This window comes from Galeopterus variegatus, unplaced genomic scaffold (assembly GCF_000696425.1).
Source record: "Galeopterus variegatus unplaced genomic scaffold, G_variegatus-3.0.2 Scaffold4005, whole genome shotgun sequence".
In the NCBI taxonomy this organism is placed as follows: domain Eukaryota; kingdom Metazoa; phylum Chordata; class Mammalia; order Dermoptera; family Cynocephalidae; genus Galeopterus; species Galeopterus variegatus.
In genome coordinates, this window is record NW_007730116.1 from 195867 (window position 1) to 209162 (window position 13296).

Below are 13296 nucleotides of genomic sequence, written 5' to 3' on the forward strand. Positions count from 1 at the left end.
TACTGGAGGAAAAAAATCTCTGCAAATTACACTTATGAAGGGCTTTCAAAGCCTCTTCTCTTTCTCTACAAAGAATCAGATAAAGTTACATTTGGTAGAGTATTACTATGAGATTTATTCTAGGAATTTGACAAATGAGTATAATCTAGTATGGAAATAATTTACTTTTATCAACTTATTGGGGACAAATACTCATTTTTATTTCAACTAGAATAGATAACTAATCATTACTTTTAGACAGTACGTTTAAACAAATTGCTGTTATGCATCAATTTTGTTTTTATAAATTTATTTTCTCACATGGTTTCTGCTCTAGGAAATTAATGAAAAATGCATAGAAATGTCCAATCTATCAAATAAACAGCTTGTAATATGTGGGGATATTATTTTTCTTTTCCTACATAAGGAATTATCACCAAAATATACAATTTCTAGGAAAAGACATTACCTGCTCTTATACGGAAAAACAAACAAAATGCCATAAAGTCAAAGATTAATGGTGATACTGGCTCAGAAAATAAATGTGAAACTTACAAAATTATTTGAAATGCCATTTGAAATATAAGCACATTTTACCTTAAAAAAACATTTTACTTTTTGAAAGAGCTATCCTTTTGTAGTACGTTTGGTGGTGCACCTTTTGAATACTCATTATGGTTTACATTACTCCTAAGACACTGTGTAAGTTGTACAGTCTAATTACATAGTCCTTAAGCTGCTTGAAAGAGATTAGCAGCCACATTTTACTTTTAGTACAATAAAGAGTTAAATATACTTAAAATTCATTAGCTTACACATAGGGAAAAAATGTGCAGCTACCTTTGATCTTTGATATACCCATCTTGTTTGTTTTAGAACTGAGAAACCTAAAAGCTTTTTGATCATAGAAAAAGAATGAGTTATAAAGAAAAGCAATATAAAAAAATTAAGACCAAAATTCCAGACATTTGGGTTAAAGGGTAAAGAAAAATATTTGATTCCTCTTGAAAGAAACACTTCTCTTTGGTCATTCTGTTGCATTTTGTTAATAAAAAGAATTGAAAGAATGCTGATCAGAGGATTGTCTTAGGAAAAAGAGAAAATTATCAGAATTTCAAATAAATTCATAAAATAAAAATGTGCTTAGTCAATTAATATTATGACAGTTTTCTGTGTTTTTAAATCAAAATAAAACACAATACAATTGCAATTCAACTTAATAAATACATCGAGAACTCATAAGGTAACCTAAGAAGGATAGCTTAAGGTCTGATGTTATACAGTGAATGGCTTATTTTATTCATATTTGTGAAAATCTTAACATTTGAAAGGAAGATAACTGCGTGACAGAGCAGAATATTAGGGACAATATTTAAAAGGTAAAAATTATTAATCAGTGTTCTGAATGTAACCAAAAACAATTATACAATGCTTGTATTATTTTTAAATCATAGATGGCATGGATCTTATCATAGAAGGACTTGAAGCACTATATTTGCCTCTTACTAACCAAGGAAATAAATGTTTCCTGGAAACTCAATGAAATATAAGACAAAACTATACGGCAAGCATGAAAGTATCATCATGTAACCGTGTGTGAACATAAGCGCATGAAGTTCATATTTGTTAGGGGGAAGCACATTTTTGTCTGCCACCGATTATCTGCAAAACATATATTTATTAATATGTTTGAGTATATTATATGGCCAGGATTTGCCTTATCTACTATACCTGTTATGAATGAATGAGTCAAACTGGTAGACAGGTAGCTAGATTGATACAGATAGTCTCATGTACGTATATAATTAAAAGAATGGTATAATTACTAGAATATTAATAATCAGCATTTATATTTTAATTCATTTAAACACCTTACTGTAACTTGTCAGTGCCTTAAGTGCAGCCTTAACGAAGTCTTATGATTAGCTTGAGAAAAATTCATGTTAACCGAGGTAAACATGCATTTTTAAAATCATTTTTTAAACTTAAAGTATGTACATTTCAAAGAAATTTGAGTACTATAATGGGTGAAACGGTGCCCACCCCCAAAAGATATATCCCTGTCCAATTCTCTGAAACCTGTGAACCATCTCTATGTTAACTTATTTGGGAAAAAAGTCTTCCCAAATGTAATTAAATTAAGGACTTTGATTAATAAGATCATCCTGGATTACCCAGGTGGTTCCCAGATCCAATGAAAAGTGTCCTTATAAGAGACAGAGGAGGAGAAAACACAGACACACAGGAAAGAAAAGGCATCGTGAGAGAGGGGACAGAGATTACAGTTACGCAGCCACAAGCCAAGGATCGCCTGGGGCTACCAGAAGCTGGAAGAGGCAAGGACAGATTCTTTCCTAGATTCTTTGGGGGGGGTGTGGCCCTGCAGATACCTTGATTTTGAGCTTCTGGACTCCAGAACTGTGAGAGAGTAAATTTCCATTATTTTAAGTTACCAAGTTTATGGAGATTTGTTACAGCAGTCCTGAGAAACAAATACTCAAGGAAATGAGGGTCAATAGAGAGGGTGAAAGATATAATAAAATTTCTTTCTTTAAAAATATTAAGTGGTAATTTAAACCCTTAGAGTAATAGAGTTGAAATCAAAAGCTATTATCTATCACATGTCATCCACTTTATAACTTCTAAATATACTAGTGGTCTTCCCTGGAAAGTCTTTATTCCAATTACTAGGAAGTACCAACTATGCCTTCCTTTAATGAGCTTGTCTATTAAAATATTCCAATCTGTAATCACGTAGGCTCTCTGAGCTCCCTGCACTCCAGGTGCTCACACACTCTATGATTTTTCCTTCTGAAACCATATTTTAAGGAAGCATCATTTCTATGTTACAGACTGTAAGGTAACCATAGGTAATTAATTTTGAGCATTTTTGCAAAATGTTGTAAAAAAAATCAAGCTAATTGTTTTACCTTTGGACCTTGTCTTCCTGGATATCCTGGTAATCCTGGAACTCCAAGTTTCCCCTAAAGTTAAAAATAAAATAAATAAATATTCTAAGTTGAATTGTTTGAATAACAATGTTAATCATTTTTCTAGATATTAGAACCACATATTTATACACTCGAAGGGAAGATTTACCAGTTTTTAACCATACTTTACTTTTGTTATATGAGTGTACTTCAAAAAGTTCATGAAAATATTCATATTACCTTTTAATTCTATTTTTCTACAAACTTTTTGAAGTACCCTTGTATTTCTTCGTGTGAATAAGGAAATTTTTGCTTCAGACATATTTCTAATCCTATGATGTTGCCGAAAAATCTCTGTTGTGTAAGTCATCTTACCTTCTTTGGGGACATAGAATCCCGTGCTAAAGAGAACTCTACACCCCCTTGTGAACTATAAAGCATTACTCAAACAGCTCCTAAGCTTCTACTACATTAAACACTATTTTAAGTTAGTCGATGTCAATGGAACTACGTTTTATCACACTAACTAGAGTAATTTTTTTAATAAAGTTATTTCATTTCTCACAGTGTAAATATAAAGCAAGGCATCATGAATCATTTAACTTTCTTTCACTGAGTAAGCAAAGTTTAAATAACTATACATTAGTTCAGAAGAAATTCTAAACAAAACTTTGAGCAAAATTTTTTCTTTTATTAAAATATCTAGGTATCTATGAGCTAATAAATATACTATAGGTTGAGAGCTATAGCGAATAATGATGATTTTTGTGGAATGTTAATTCAAGCAGGTAGCTACTTCAATATGCAACTATTTTGTTTCAGTGCAATCAGGTTACCTCCTAATATGAAAGTGCTTAAAACAAATTGTAAGTTATAATCAAGTTCAACAATGGGTAACAAATGCTAAGAGGTTTAAAAAGTTATAATAACAAAATAATCCCTCTGAAATTTCTTTCTCACAAAGCATTAATAAGAAAACGCAGGTAGAGAGATAAATAAATTAAAGTAAATGAATTGAAAAAAATATTTTTGTAAAATTTAACTGTAAGACATTTTCCTTAATAAGATACCTGTAGAAGCACACTTCATATAGTAAATATTATTTATAAAAGTCTTAAAAATTATTAAGTGTAAAGTATTATTATTTCCAATGTACAATTAAATAATTTGGACTTGTGTTTGTTAAGAATAGAAAGAAACACAAGTCCAAATTAGTACACATGCTGTTAAAAGATAAGCAGAACTGTATGAACAAAAATAAATACTTTCCTGGATGAAGCTAAGCAAAAAGGTGAGAACATAGTTTATATCCTTGTGATTACAGATTGAACCATGAGTTGTCTAAGCCATGATCAACACTGCATAGATAAATAGGCTTCCGATGGAAAACATGCAAACAAACCCCAAGAAGCATACTTATAGTGATGTCCCCTTGGGTACATTAACTTATCAGAGCTTGTTTAATACCATTGATTTCAAAGTTAATGAAATTCTTTAATCATGATCACAAAGCTATTTGTTTTCTGTGTTAATTACTACATTAGAATGTAAACTCATTCATTTCAGAGTCATTTTAAAATAAACCCAGACATAAAATTTGTCTATATTTTCAATACGGTGATAAGCAACTTCAACAAAAGGACAAATAGTAATGAAATGTAAAGAAGAGGGAGAAGCAAACTTCTGATGCCTCAAAACAGTTTGTGGGGCCATTTACACCTAATACAGTGGAGCTAAGAAAAAGGAAGTTCCAAGAATAACATTAAACTACTGGGAATGGAGCACTTTCAGAGGAAGGGTCTAAAGGCCTTTACAGTCCTTGTTTTGACCCAATCTTTCCTTCTGCTGCCTGAACACTATGACACTGTGCATCAATTAATAAATGGCAACTTTTTTCTAAGTGTGAAACTATGGAAGGTTCAATGTGTGAAACGGTATAATGGGCACATGAGATATTTCATAATGACAGAGGAAACGTTTTTTTTTTTGTCTATTCACAATCTGTATATAATACCTATATAATTTATCCTCCTTTCCTTCTGTACTATAACTTTCTTAAATAGCATAGAATTTTTTTAATTAATAGAATAGCACACTCATTGCAGAAAATGTAGACATACATCTATAAAAAACGAAAACCATTCAAGGTATATCACCCAGAGATAATAATTATTTATAGTTTGCTTTAGCGTACATAATGGGATGACCCTTGCCATAGACATTTCCAGTTTTTATTTTAAACTTAACTTCGCCAGACATTATAAAAAGTTTGCCATAACACTAAATAGTCTACAAAGACATAATTTTAATATTGCATAATATTATATTTAAATGTAAATATTGCAAATATTTGACATAATATGTTTAGCCCAGTGTCTCTCAAACCAATGATTGTTAAAGTTATCGGGGGATGTTTTAAAAATCTCTTGAGGTTGGACATGAACATCAGTATTTTTTAAAATACTCATCCTATGAAAATACATGTTAAGAGTGGAAAAATGAAAATGTACATTTTGTTTTTCGGGGCAAAGATGATACTGCTTGGTCCAAAACCATATACAGACCATCTTTCATTGATTCTTTCATCCTTCAGTTACGGTCTAATTCTCAACAACTCACGTGGAAGAGCTTTAAGAGTGGCTGACCCTGCATGGCTAAGGAGAGCAGAGGGGGCAGGAAAATAAAGATGAGTGAGAAAAGATAAATGTGTCTATCTCACGGTTTTACCTCTTAGTAGTATTTAATAGAAATTTAATGGAATCCTCTATATTTCTGACACCAATGATTAAAAGTATTTTAAAATGACAACGAAGCATCATTTGCAAGAGGACCTTTGGATTTAAAGTGGTTTATTAACCTTTTCTCCTGCTTGGCCAGAAGGACCTGGGTCCCCAGTTGGGCCTGCTCGACCTTTGGGGCCTTCAGGTCCATCTTCTCCTCTTGGGCCTATTTGACCAACTTCTCCCTGAAATACAGAATAACAACATTTTTGTAACTTAAAAGATAATTGGACATTGAAAAGCAGAGATCAGTCTATCAGAAAGTCAGATTCTTCAACTCTTGTTTACTCGTGCATTGTTTATGACAAAGAGGCTTGAAAGTGTTTGACTTTATCAGTCTTTCCATTGCTGAATAAACCACTGAATATGGTGTCATATTTGAATACCTATAGAGAAGCCCGATGCTACCACATTAAATGACATTAAATTACTTTTTAAACATCTGTGTTGTAGAGAAAGAGAAAAAAAAAAGATTACTTAGCAAGTTTAGAAATGACTGTTTGGAACACAAGAAAAATGTCTCCATTTTGCACTTGGTTTTGATCTTTTAGGTGTTAGGAACCGAGATACGGAAGTTATTGCCTCTCAGCCTGGATGCAAGCTTCATGTGAATGTTAGGGAAACAACGGTGCTCTACCGCATGCTTCTTTGCTCAGACATGTTAGGTACCATTACATTCAAAATAAACCTTCCCAATAAAGAATAAAGCATTTAATTTGCTTTAGGTGACTCAGTATTTTTTTTTCTTAAAACTCATTAGGCCGGCCCGGTGGCGCACTGGATAAGTGCTCCGCTTGGGAAGCGCGGCGGCGCTCCTGCCTGAGGGTTCGGATCCCACATGCAGACCGGTTCCCGCTCGCTGGCTGAGCGAGGCGCGGGAGCGACCCCGAGGGTTGCGATCCCGTTGCCGGTCCCCGGTCCGGTGTGGGGGCAACACTGAGGGTTGCGATCCGTTGCCGGACACGGAAAAAGACAAAAAGAAAAAAAAAAAAAAAAAAACTCATTACCAGAAAAAAATATTATTTTCACACTCAAAAATTCAAGATCACTATATAATGAAAATTCATAAAATTTGAAGACAGTTTCCAGGCACCACAGATCACTGTGTATAAACAAAATTTAAAACACACTTATCAAATTACTTCTTTGGATCATAATCTCCTAAATTTTGTGTGTGGTGTGTGTGTGTGTGTGTGTGTGTGTGTGTGTTTGTGTGTGTGAGAGAGAGAGAGAGAGAGAGACAGAGAGAGAGAGAGAGGGAGGGAGAGAGAGGGAGAGCACGTTTGTTATAGAACATATGGTAATATAACATCTAAAAGACAATTTATAATACACTATCTCCACATAAATTAAAATGCCTAATCCTTATATAAAAACATAAATGAGGGAAGTCTCAGGTAGTACAAACATTTTATTTATCCTGTGCTTTCTATACTTAAAGGTAAGCAAAATGTATGTATATACATAATCTTATATACTAGTGCAAATTTTCTCTTTACTTACTCTGTCACCTTTCAGACCCATGTCACCTTTGAATCCTGGAAAACCATCTTCACCCTTAAAAATGCAAAAAATAAAACAGGAGTTTAATAAGTCATTTGGAAGAATCTAAAATATGGCTAACCGAGGCTACTACAAAAATTTCATGGAAAGATTTGTATTATCATTCAATTCTATTTTTCCGCAAACTTTTTGCAGTACCCTTGTGTAAAGTGGGTGCTTATAATTAAGGAAAGTTGTTTTGGAAAAGTGTGAATTTTAGTTGTAAAACATCCTCCCCTTTATTCCAGCTCTGACCACACAGCCTTATCCCTGCCATTCTCTCATTTTTCCACAATTATTACTCTAAAATTATAAATTTACTCTAACATTTTTTCTCAAGTATGTTTGCTAAATGTTCTTTATCTAATGGAAGAAATAACCATTCTCTTAAAGCATGTATCCTATGCTATTTACACATAAAATTGGAAGTATTTAAATAATAATCATTTTAACTTTTAATTACAATAATTTTGAACTACCAAATAAAAAATATTTTACCCTTAATTTAATAATGTATACCTTTTGTTTTAGGTAAATGTCTTCTAGATCAACATGTTGTTTAAATTAATTATAAAAAAAAGAAAAATTAATAATATTCTTTACATGCAGAAATTGCTCATTGTGATACTGCACGCACAGAGGAGAGCTGCTGAAAACTGGGCATCCATTTATAAAGAGAGGAGAAATTTTGGCTATGGATTTCGTAGTACTTTTACTGAAATATGAATTTCTAATCTGGCTTCAAGAATAACCTTTCTATCTCTTAATTTAAAAAAATCCTGAGAAATAATCATTCATGTATTGAATAACATTAATCGAGTACTCTGAAGTACTGTGAAGTATTTCGAGGTTTTTGTTTTACCGATAAAAAGCAGTACATTTGCGGTATTTTTGGTACAGGTTAAGTAGAATGGATCTTAAGAAAAGAAAGGCAAGATGTTGATGATGATGGTGGTGGTGCTGATAAGGCAAGAAGTGAACAGGAGAAGGTTTGATGGGGGATTTGGTATTTCAGTTGGTACTGGGAAGTGGATACAACTTGCAGAATTTGAGAAAAGAACATTTCAGGCCTGGTATGAAAACAGAGCTAGGAAGGACAGGCATATACACCTCCACGTCTTGCTGCCAAAATGACCTCACTAAAACACAAAACTGATCACATCAGTTTAGAATACCTCAATGGTTCTAAATTGCTAATGATGAATATAAACCACCTCCTTATCCCCTCTTCCCATGATCTAGCTCTTGTCCACCTCTTTACTCTTTTTTCTTGAATCTCCCACCCATTCCCACCCAAGACCCTAGGGTTGAGTTCTAGAAAAACTGCATTACTTATATTTTCATTTGTTACACACTTGCATATCCCTTCCCCTCTCTGTCCATCTGGTGAAACTTTATCCTTCTTTCAAGACTCAGTTCATGATTCTGCTATGAAGTTTTCCCTGACATCAATCTTTTCCTCCTAAACTGAATGTCTCAATTCTGTGCGCCTCCAGTGAACATTCAATATTGCAACAGAATGTCACCCTGCACTCAGGGGATCAGAAGATGCTTTCCAGTAAATGGTGGAAGACAAGACTCATGCCTCATTAACCTCTGAGTCTACAGTGCCTAATACGGGTTTGACCTTCAACAACCATGATGCTCAACAAACTCTGCTAAATGCCTCAGGTGAGTTTTGCAAGGTTATTTTAAAGTCCAGATAATGCCAAATACCAGGTAAGTATGGATACATAGACCTAAACATGGTAAAAAAGATCCAAACTGTACCTTATCTAACCCAAAGAATTCTGACAGGCCTAGAATTTTTCTTCAAGAGAAAAGAACACACGTTTTCAACATTTTGGTTGTAAAGTGACCTTGTCAGGAGCAGGATTCTCTCTGTACTCAATACAGTTGGGCAATGGCAGAGGCTTAAACGCTGAAAATGACCAGTTAACTTCCTATTGACTTTTACCTTCATTACCTTCTCCCTAGAGAGAAAGGTAATTACACAGTTGCCAAGTTTAGTTTAAAGAATGTTCCACGCTATGTCGAAAGATCACTAACAGTTTATACAATTGCAGGCAAAGATGTATTTATTTGTGTATTTTTTAAAGCGAAAACTCAGCAGATGGGACACTATTTCTGTCATGTCTTTGTTTTCACCATATTTGAAGTCAGGAAAGATATTTAATGATAAATGTCACTTTTTAACAAGTGACATATCAAGTTATTGAGATTTCCAGTACTAAAATGATAAAATCTGAAGGAAATGTAAGAAAAAAAGAAACATAGTCTTAGAAGACATGTACAGGAGGAATTCACCTATTCCACTTGTTTTATTGGACTGTGTTGCTTGAGGTTGAAGGGATAAATCTGAGTCTAAAAAATGGAGAATTTTAATCATAGTTTGGGTGTCCACTTGCCATTTCACCTTTAGATAATTATATATAAAGGAAAAAGGTCAGCTTCCTTCTTTATCTTACATGGGGTAAGTGGTCTATTACCCTGCATACTCAGAAAACCAAAATAAATAATGTATATTAAAATTTCACCAACTTATTGATCCTCAAACTCACAGAGTTTGAAAATAGGGAGGATTCTTACCATTACAAAATATTCCATTAACATTTATACAGAATTTCTCTAAATCAGGAGACATAATTTACTACTGATTGGTATACTGGATAGAATAAAAGATATAGCTAAAAAATACCATTGAGATTTTTTTAAAAGGACAATCTCCTCATTATTTTACAGACTTAAAATGAGTCTCAGAGAAAGTAATCTCTCAATTTACACATCTAGTTAGTGTGAGAACTAGAATGAGAACCTAGAGCTTTTGACTCCCAATTTAAAATTTTAGTTATTTTTCTCTCTATATTTGTTGTTTGTGAGACCAAACACCACTCAAAGCAACCAATAATCTCAAGATATTTTCTAAATAAAAGCAATATATTTTTTTTCCTGTGGATGTTTCTTCTCACATATTTCTCATCATCTATCATTTTATGTACCTCTACCACTCTACAACTATCTCCTCTTCTAGGAAGCTCACGACATCCCCACCCCAATTAAATACCTTTCTTTTAAACAATTGTTTCTGTCCCCCCAAAAATCCTTTCTGAGTGCAAATTCCAGAGAAGAAAATTGAATTTATACTTAAATGCTTTAATAAGAAAAATTCTAAAGTGAGACAGTAGGTTTTAGCATAGGCAACCTACAAATAATTACAAGTTCAATACTGCCTGAACCATCACCATGCTCAGCTGTCAAAACAGGAAAGCACTACACTGTCAAGTTCATCTGTGATGATCACAATGAATTGGGACTATCATGATTTAGCTGCATTAATACAAAATGCATGACATTTTTCATACAGTAAAACTGATAGTATATTTGTATACATTTAGTGTATTTCAGTAGTTTTTTTTCAGATAAATAAATTATAATGGATATAATAATCTATCCCTTCTTGTAATCCATTCCTTATTGGTACCAAATGTACACAAAGGTTTTTTGAAAATATTATAATTTTGAAAATAAATGTTCGTCCTTGAAATCAATATTGTTATACTAATATTAACAATAAGGTTAATATCCATATATATGTCACCAAATCTACCAACAGTTTATACTATAAACCTATCTGCTGTTTTACATTTTTTATGTAGTTTTCTATTAAGAATCCAATACTGATTCTTAGTAATGGGATTCCCTTTGCATCTCAAGATAATCTTGGAAAGACTTGGGGCTTGACATGGGTTGAATGTATGTCCCCTCCAAAGCTCATGTGGAAAAATGATCTCCAATGTGGTAGTGTTGAAACGTGGTGTCTTTAGGAAGTGGTTGGATCATGAGGTCCCTGCCCTCATTAATGGATTAATCCATTAGTGGGTTAATGGATTAATGGGCTATCAGGGAATGGCTCTGGTGGCTATATAAGGAGAGCAAGTGAGCACATAAAAATGCTTTTCCCCCTCCTCACCACATGACACCCTGCATCACCACTATACTCTGTACAGTCTCCAGCAAGTATAAGGCTCTCCCTAGATGTGTCTCCTGGACCTTAGATTTTCCAGTCTCCAAAACTATAAGAAGTGAACTTTGTTTTCTTATAAACTACCCAGTTTCAGGTGTTCCATTATAAGCAACAGAAAATGAACTAATATATTTACCAAAAAATCTGAATTTTATGTTCTTCAGCCAAAGCCAATTAAACAATAAATGTGATATAAAAGATGCCATGTTCATTCATAGTCTTAGATAGATTCTTTCATTTACTTCTTCCCAGTATAATTTTATCTCCTTGTTATTACTAGATGTGCTTTGCATGTAGTATCACATAGGAAGACTTGTTTCTCAATTGATTTAGGGCACTTCTAACTTTCATGTTTTGCACTGCATTTCCATTTACTAATTTTGCAGATTTCAATAGAGAAAAAAGAAATAAATATTGCTTTGTTATGCATCTCACTGGACATTGTCCAAACCATGCAGCAAATCCATTCATAAGGCCAATTTTATGATTTACAAAAGTTAAACACATGTAAGATAAAAAGGGATGCAGAACTATTTTTATGACATACTTTTGCTTCTGTTTTAAAATTTAGCCCTCATGTAAACATACAAGACATTATTTTTTAAAAAGTTTCCAGGATAGAGGGTACAAAATTAGACTAGCATTGTGTGGTATGTATGTAATCACTCCTTATTTGAGAAATAAATTTGTGGTTGTATAAGTTTAAATTTTGACATAATAGATACAAAAAATAAAATCAGCTAAATGATGATGTTACCTTTTCACCTTTAGATCCCTTGAGACCTCTGACACCATCTGCTCCCTATGGAATAAATTAGAAGTATTGAGAGACTATAACATTGCACATTGAAAGTAAATAATGTGAAAACAATTTAACAATTACCTTTACTCCTCGGGGACCAGGGTAACCAATAGGACCCTGTGGACCAGGAGGACCCTGAAAAAGATTCATTGCAACTTAAATGTACAATACATTGAAGATGCTATTCATTCACTCACTATAAACTACCAACTAATCTATAAAAATATGGTATTTTTTCTAATATTTTTTGGTAAACTTTTCTTAAATAGTTTATACTTTGTTTCTAGAGTCAGATACTAGCACTACCCACTCCAAAGTCACCATATTTTATATTCATGCTCAAAATAAGACACCGAAATAGGCTACTAAGGCAAATATTGTAAGTATGTAAAATAATGTAATAAATAGGTAATTAATAACTAATTTTTTAACCTGAAAAAAATCTGTGTTCAATGTCTACAATATAGATTAACCAACAGGATCAATAATTTCCAATAAAAAATTAGTATAAATTTGTAGCATTCACATCATCAAGAATATGATCAAAATTATATATTTTCCACCACAATTTCATTTCTGTAGTCTACCTAAAGGAAACATTATATAAAACATAATTTACAATTTCCATAGTAATGCTGAGACTTTTAATGCTATTTTAAAGGAATCCAAAACTAGTAACTCTAAACAAAGGATGATCCTACCCCTGCTACTGTAATCCAATGTAGTACTAATATTGAATAAGCTTCTATTACGGTAGTTCACTTAGATATTTTAACAACTATTGCTCTTAAAATTTAATATCCTCTTAGCTAAAGATTACCAGAAAGTAATAAGTAAATCTAAAATTAGGGTTACATAAGCAGTTTAATGATATTCAGTAATTCTTGTCAATTTCATTGCTATAATTTATGATCATTTATTCCACATAAAATACATATGCAGAAGGTGGACCTGACCATGAGAATATTTTTTTAAAATATAGGACACAGTCTAATTTACAAAATTGCCAATACAAAATTAAAAGTTATCTATATAAGGCACACCTGTTTATTACACCAAAAATAACTATAGGAACAGAATTTATATTTAAATGTTAAAAAAAAAATTCTTTAGAAAGTAAGGACATAGTTACAGAAAGAGATGAAATATTTTCTAGTACCTATTTCTTTTTTTTTTTTTCCTTTTTTTTGTCTTTTTTACTGACCAGTAACGGGATCGCAACCCTTGGTGTCGTGCCCG

At 32.8% G+C, this 13296-nt stretch overlaps 1 protein-coding gene across 1 annotated transcript in view; it reads right to left on the bottom strand.

The window, feature by feature from the left end:
- Positions 1-13296, bottom strand: part of COL11A1 (collagen, type XI, alpha 1) — a 154288-nt gene that overhangs the window by 101910 nt on the left and 39082 nt on the right. The window contains exons 22-26 of the mRNA XM_008586510.1: positions 12139-12192; positions 12013-12057; positions 7193-7246; positions 5767-5874; positions 2910-2963 (exon numbers count right to left, since the gene is read on the bottom strand). Of these exons, the coding sequence (XP_008584732.1) occupies positions 2910-2963; positions 5767-5874; positions 7193-7246; positions 12013-12057; positions 12139-12192 (315 nt within the window). The remainder of the gene's footprint in view (positions 1-2909; positions 2964-5766; positions 5875-7192; positions 7247-12012; positions 12058-12138; positions 12193-13296) is intronic.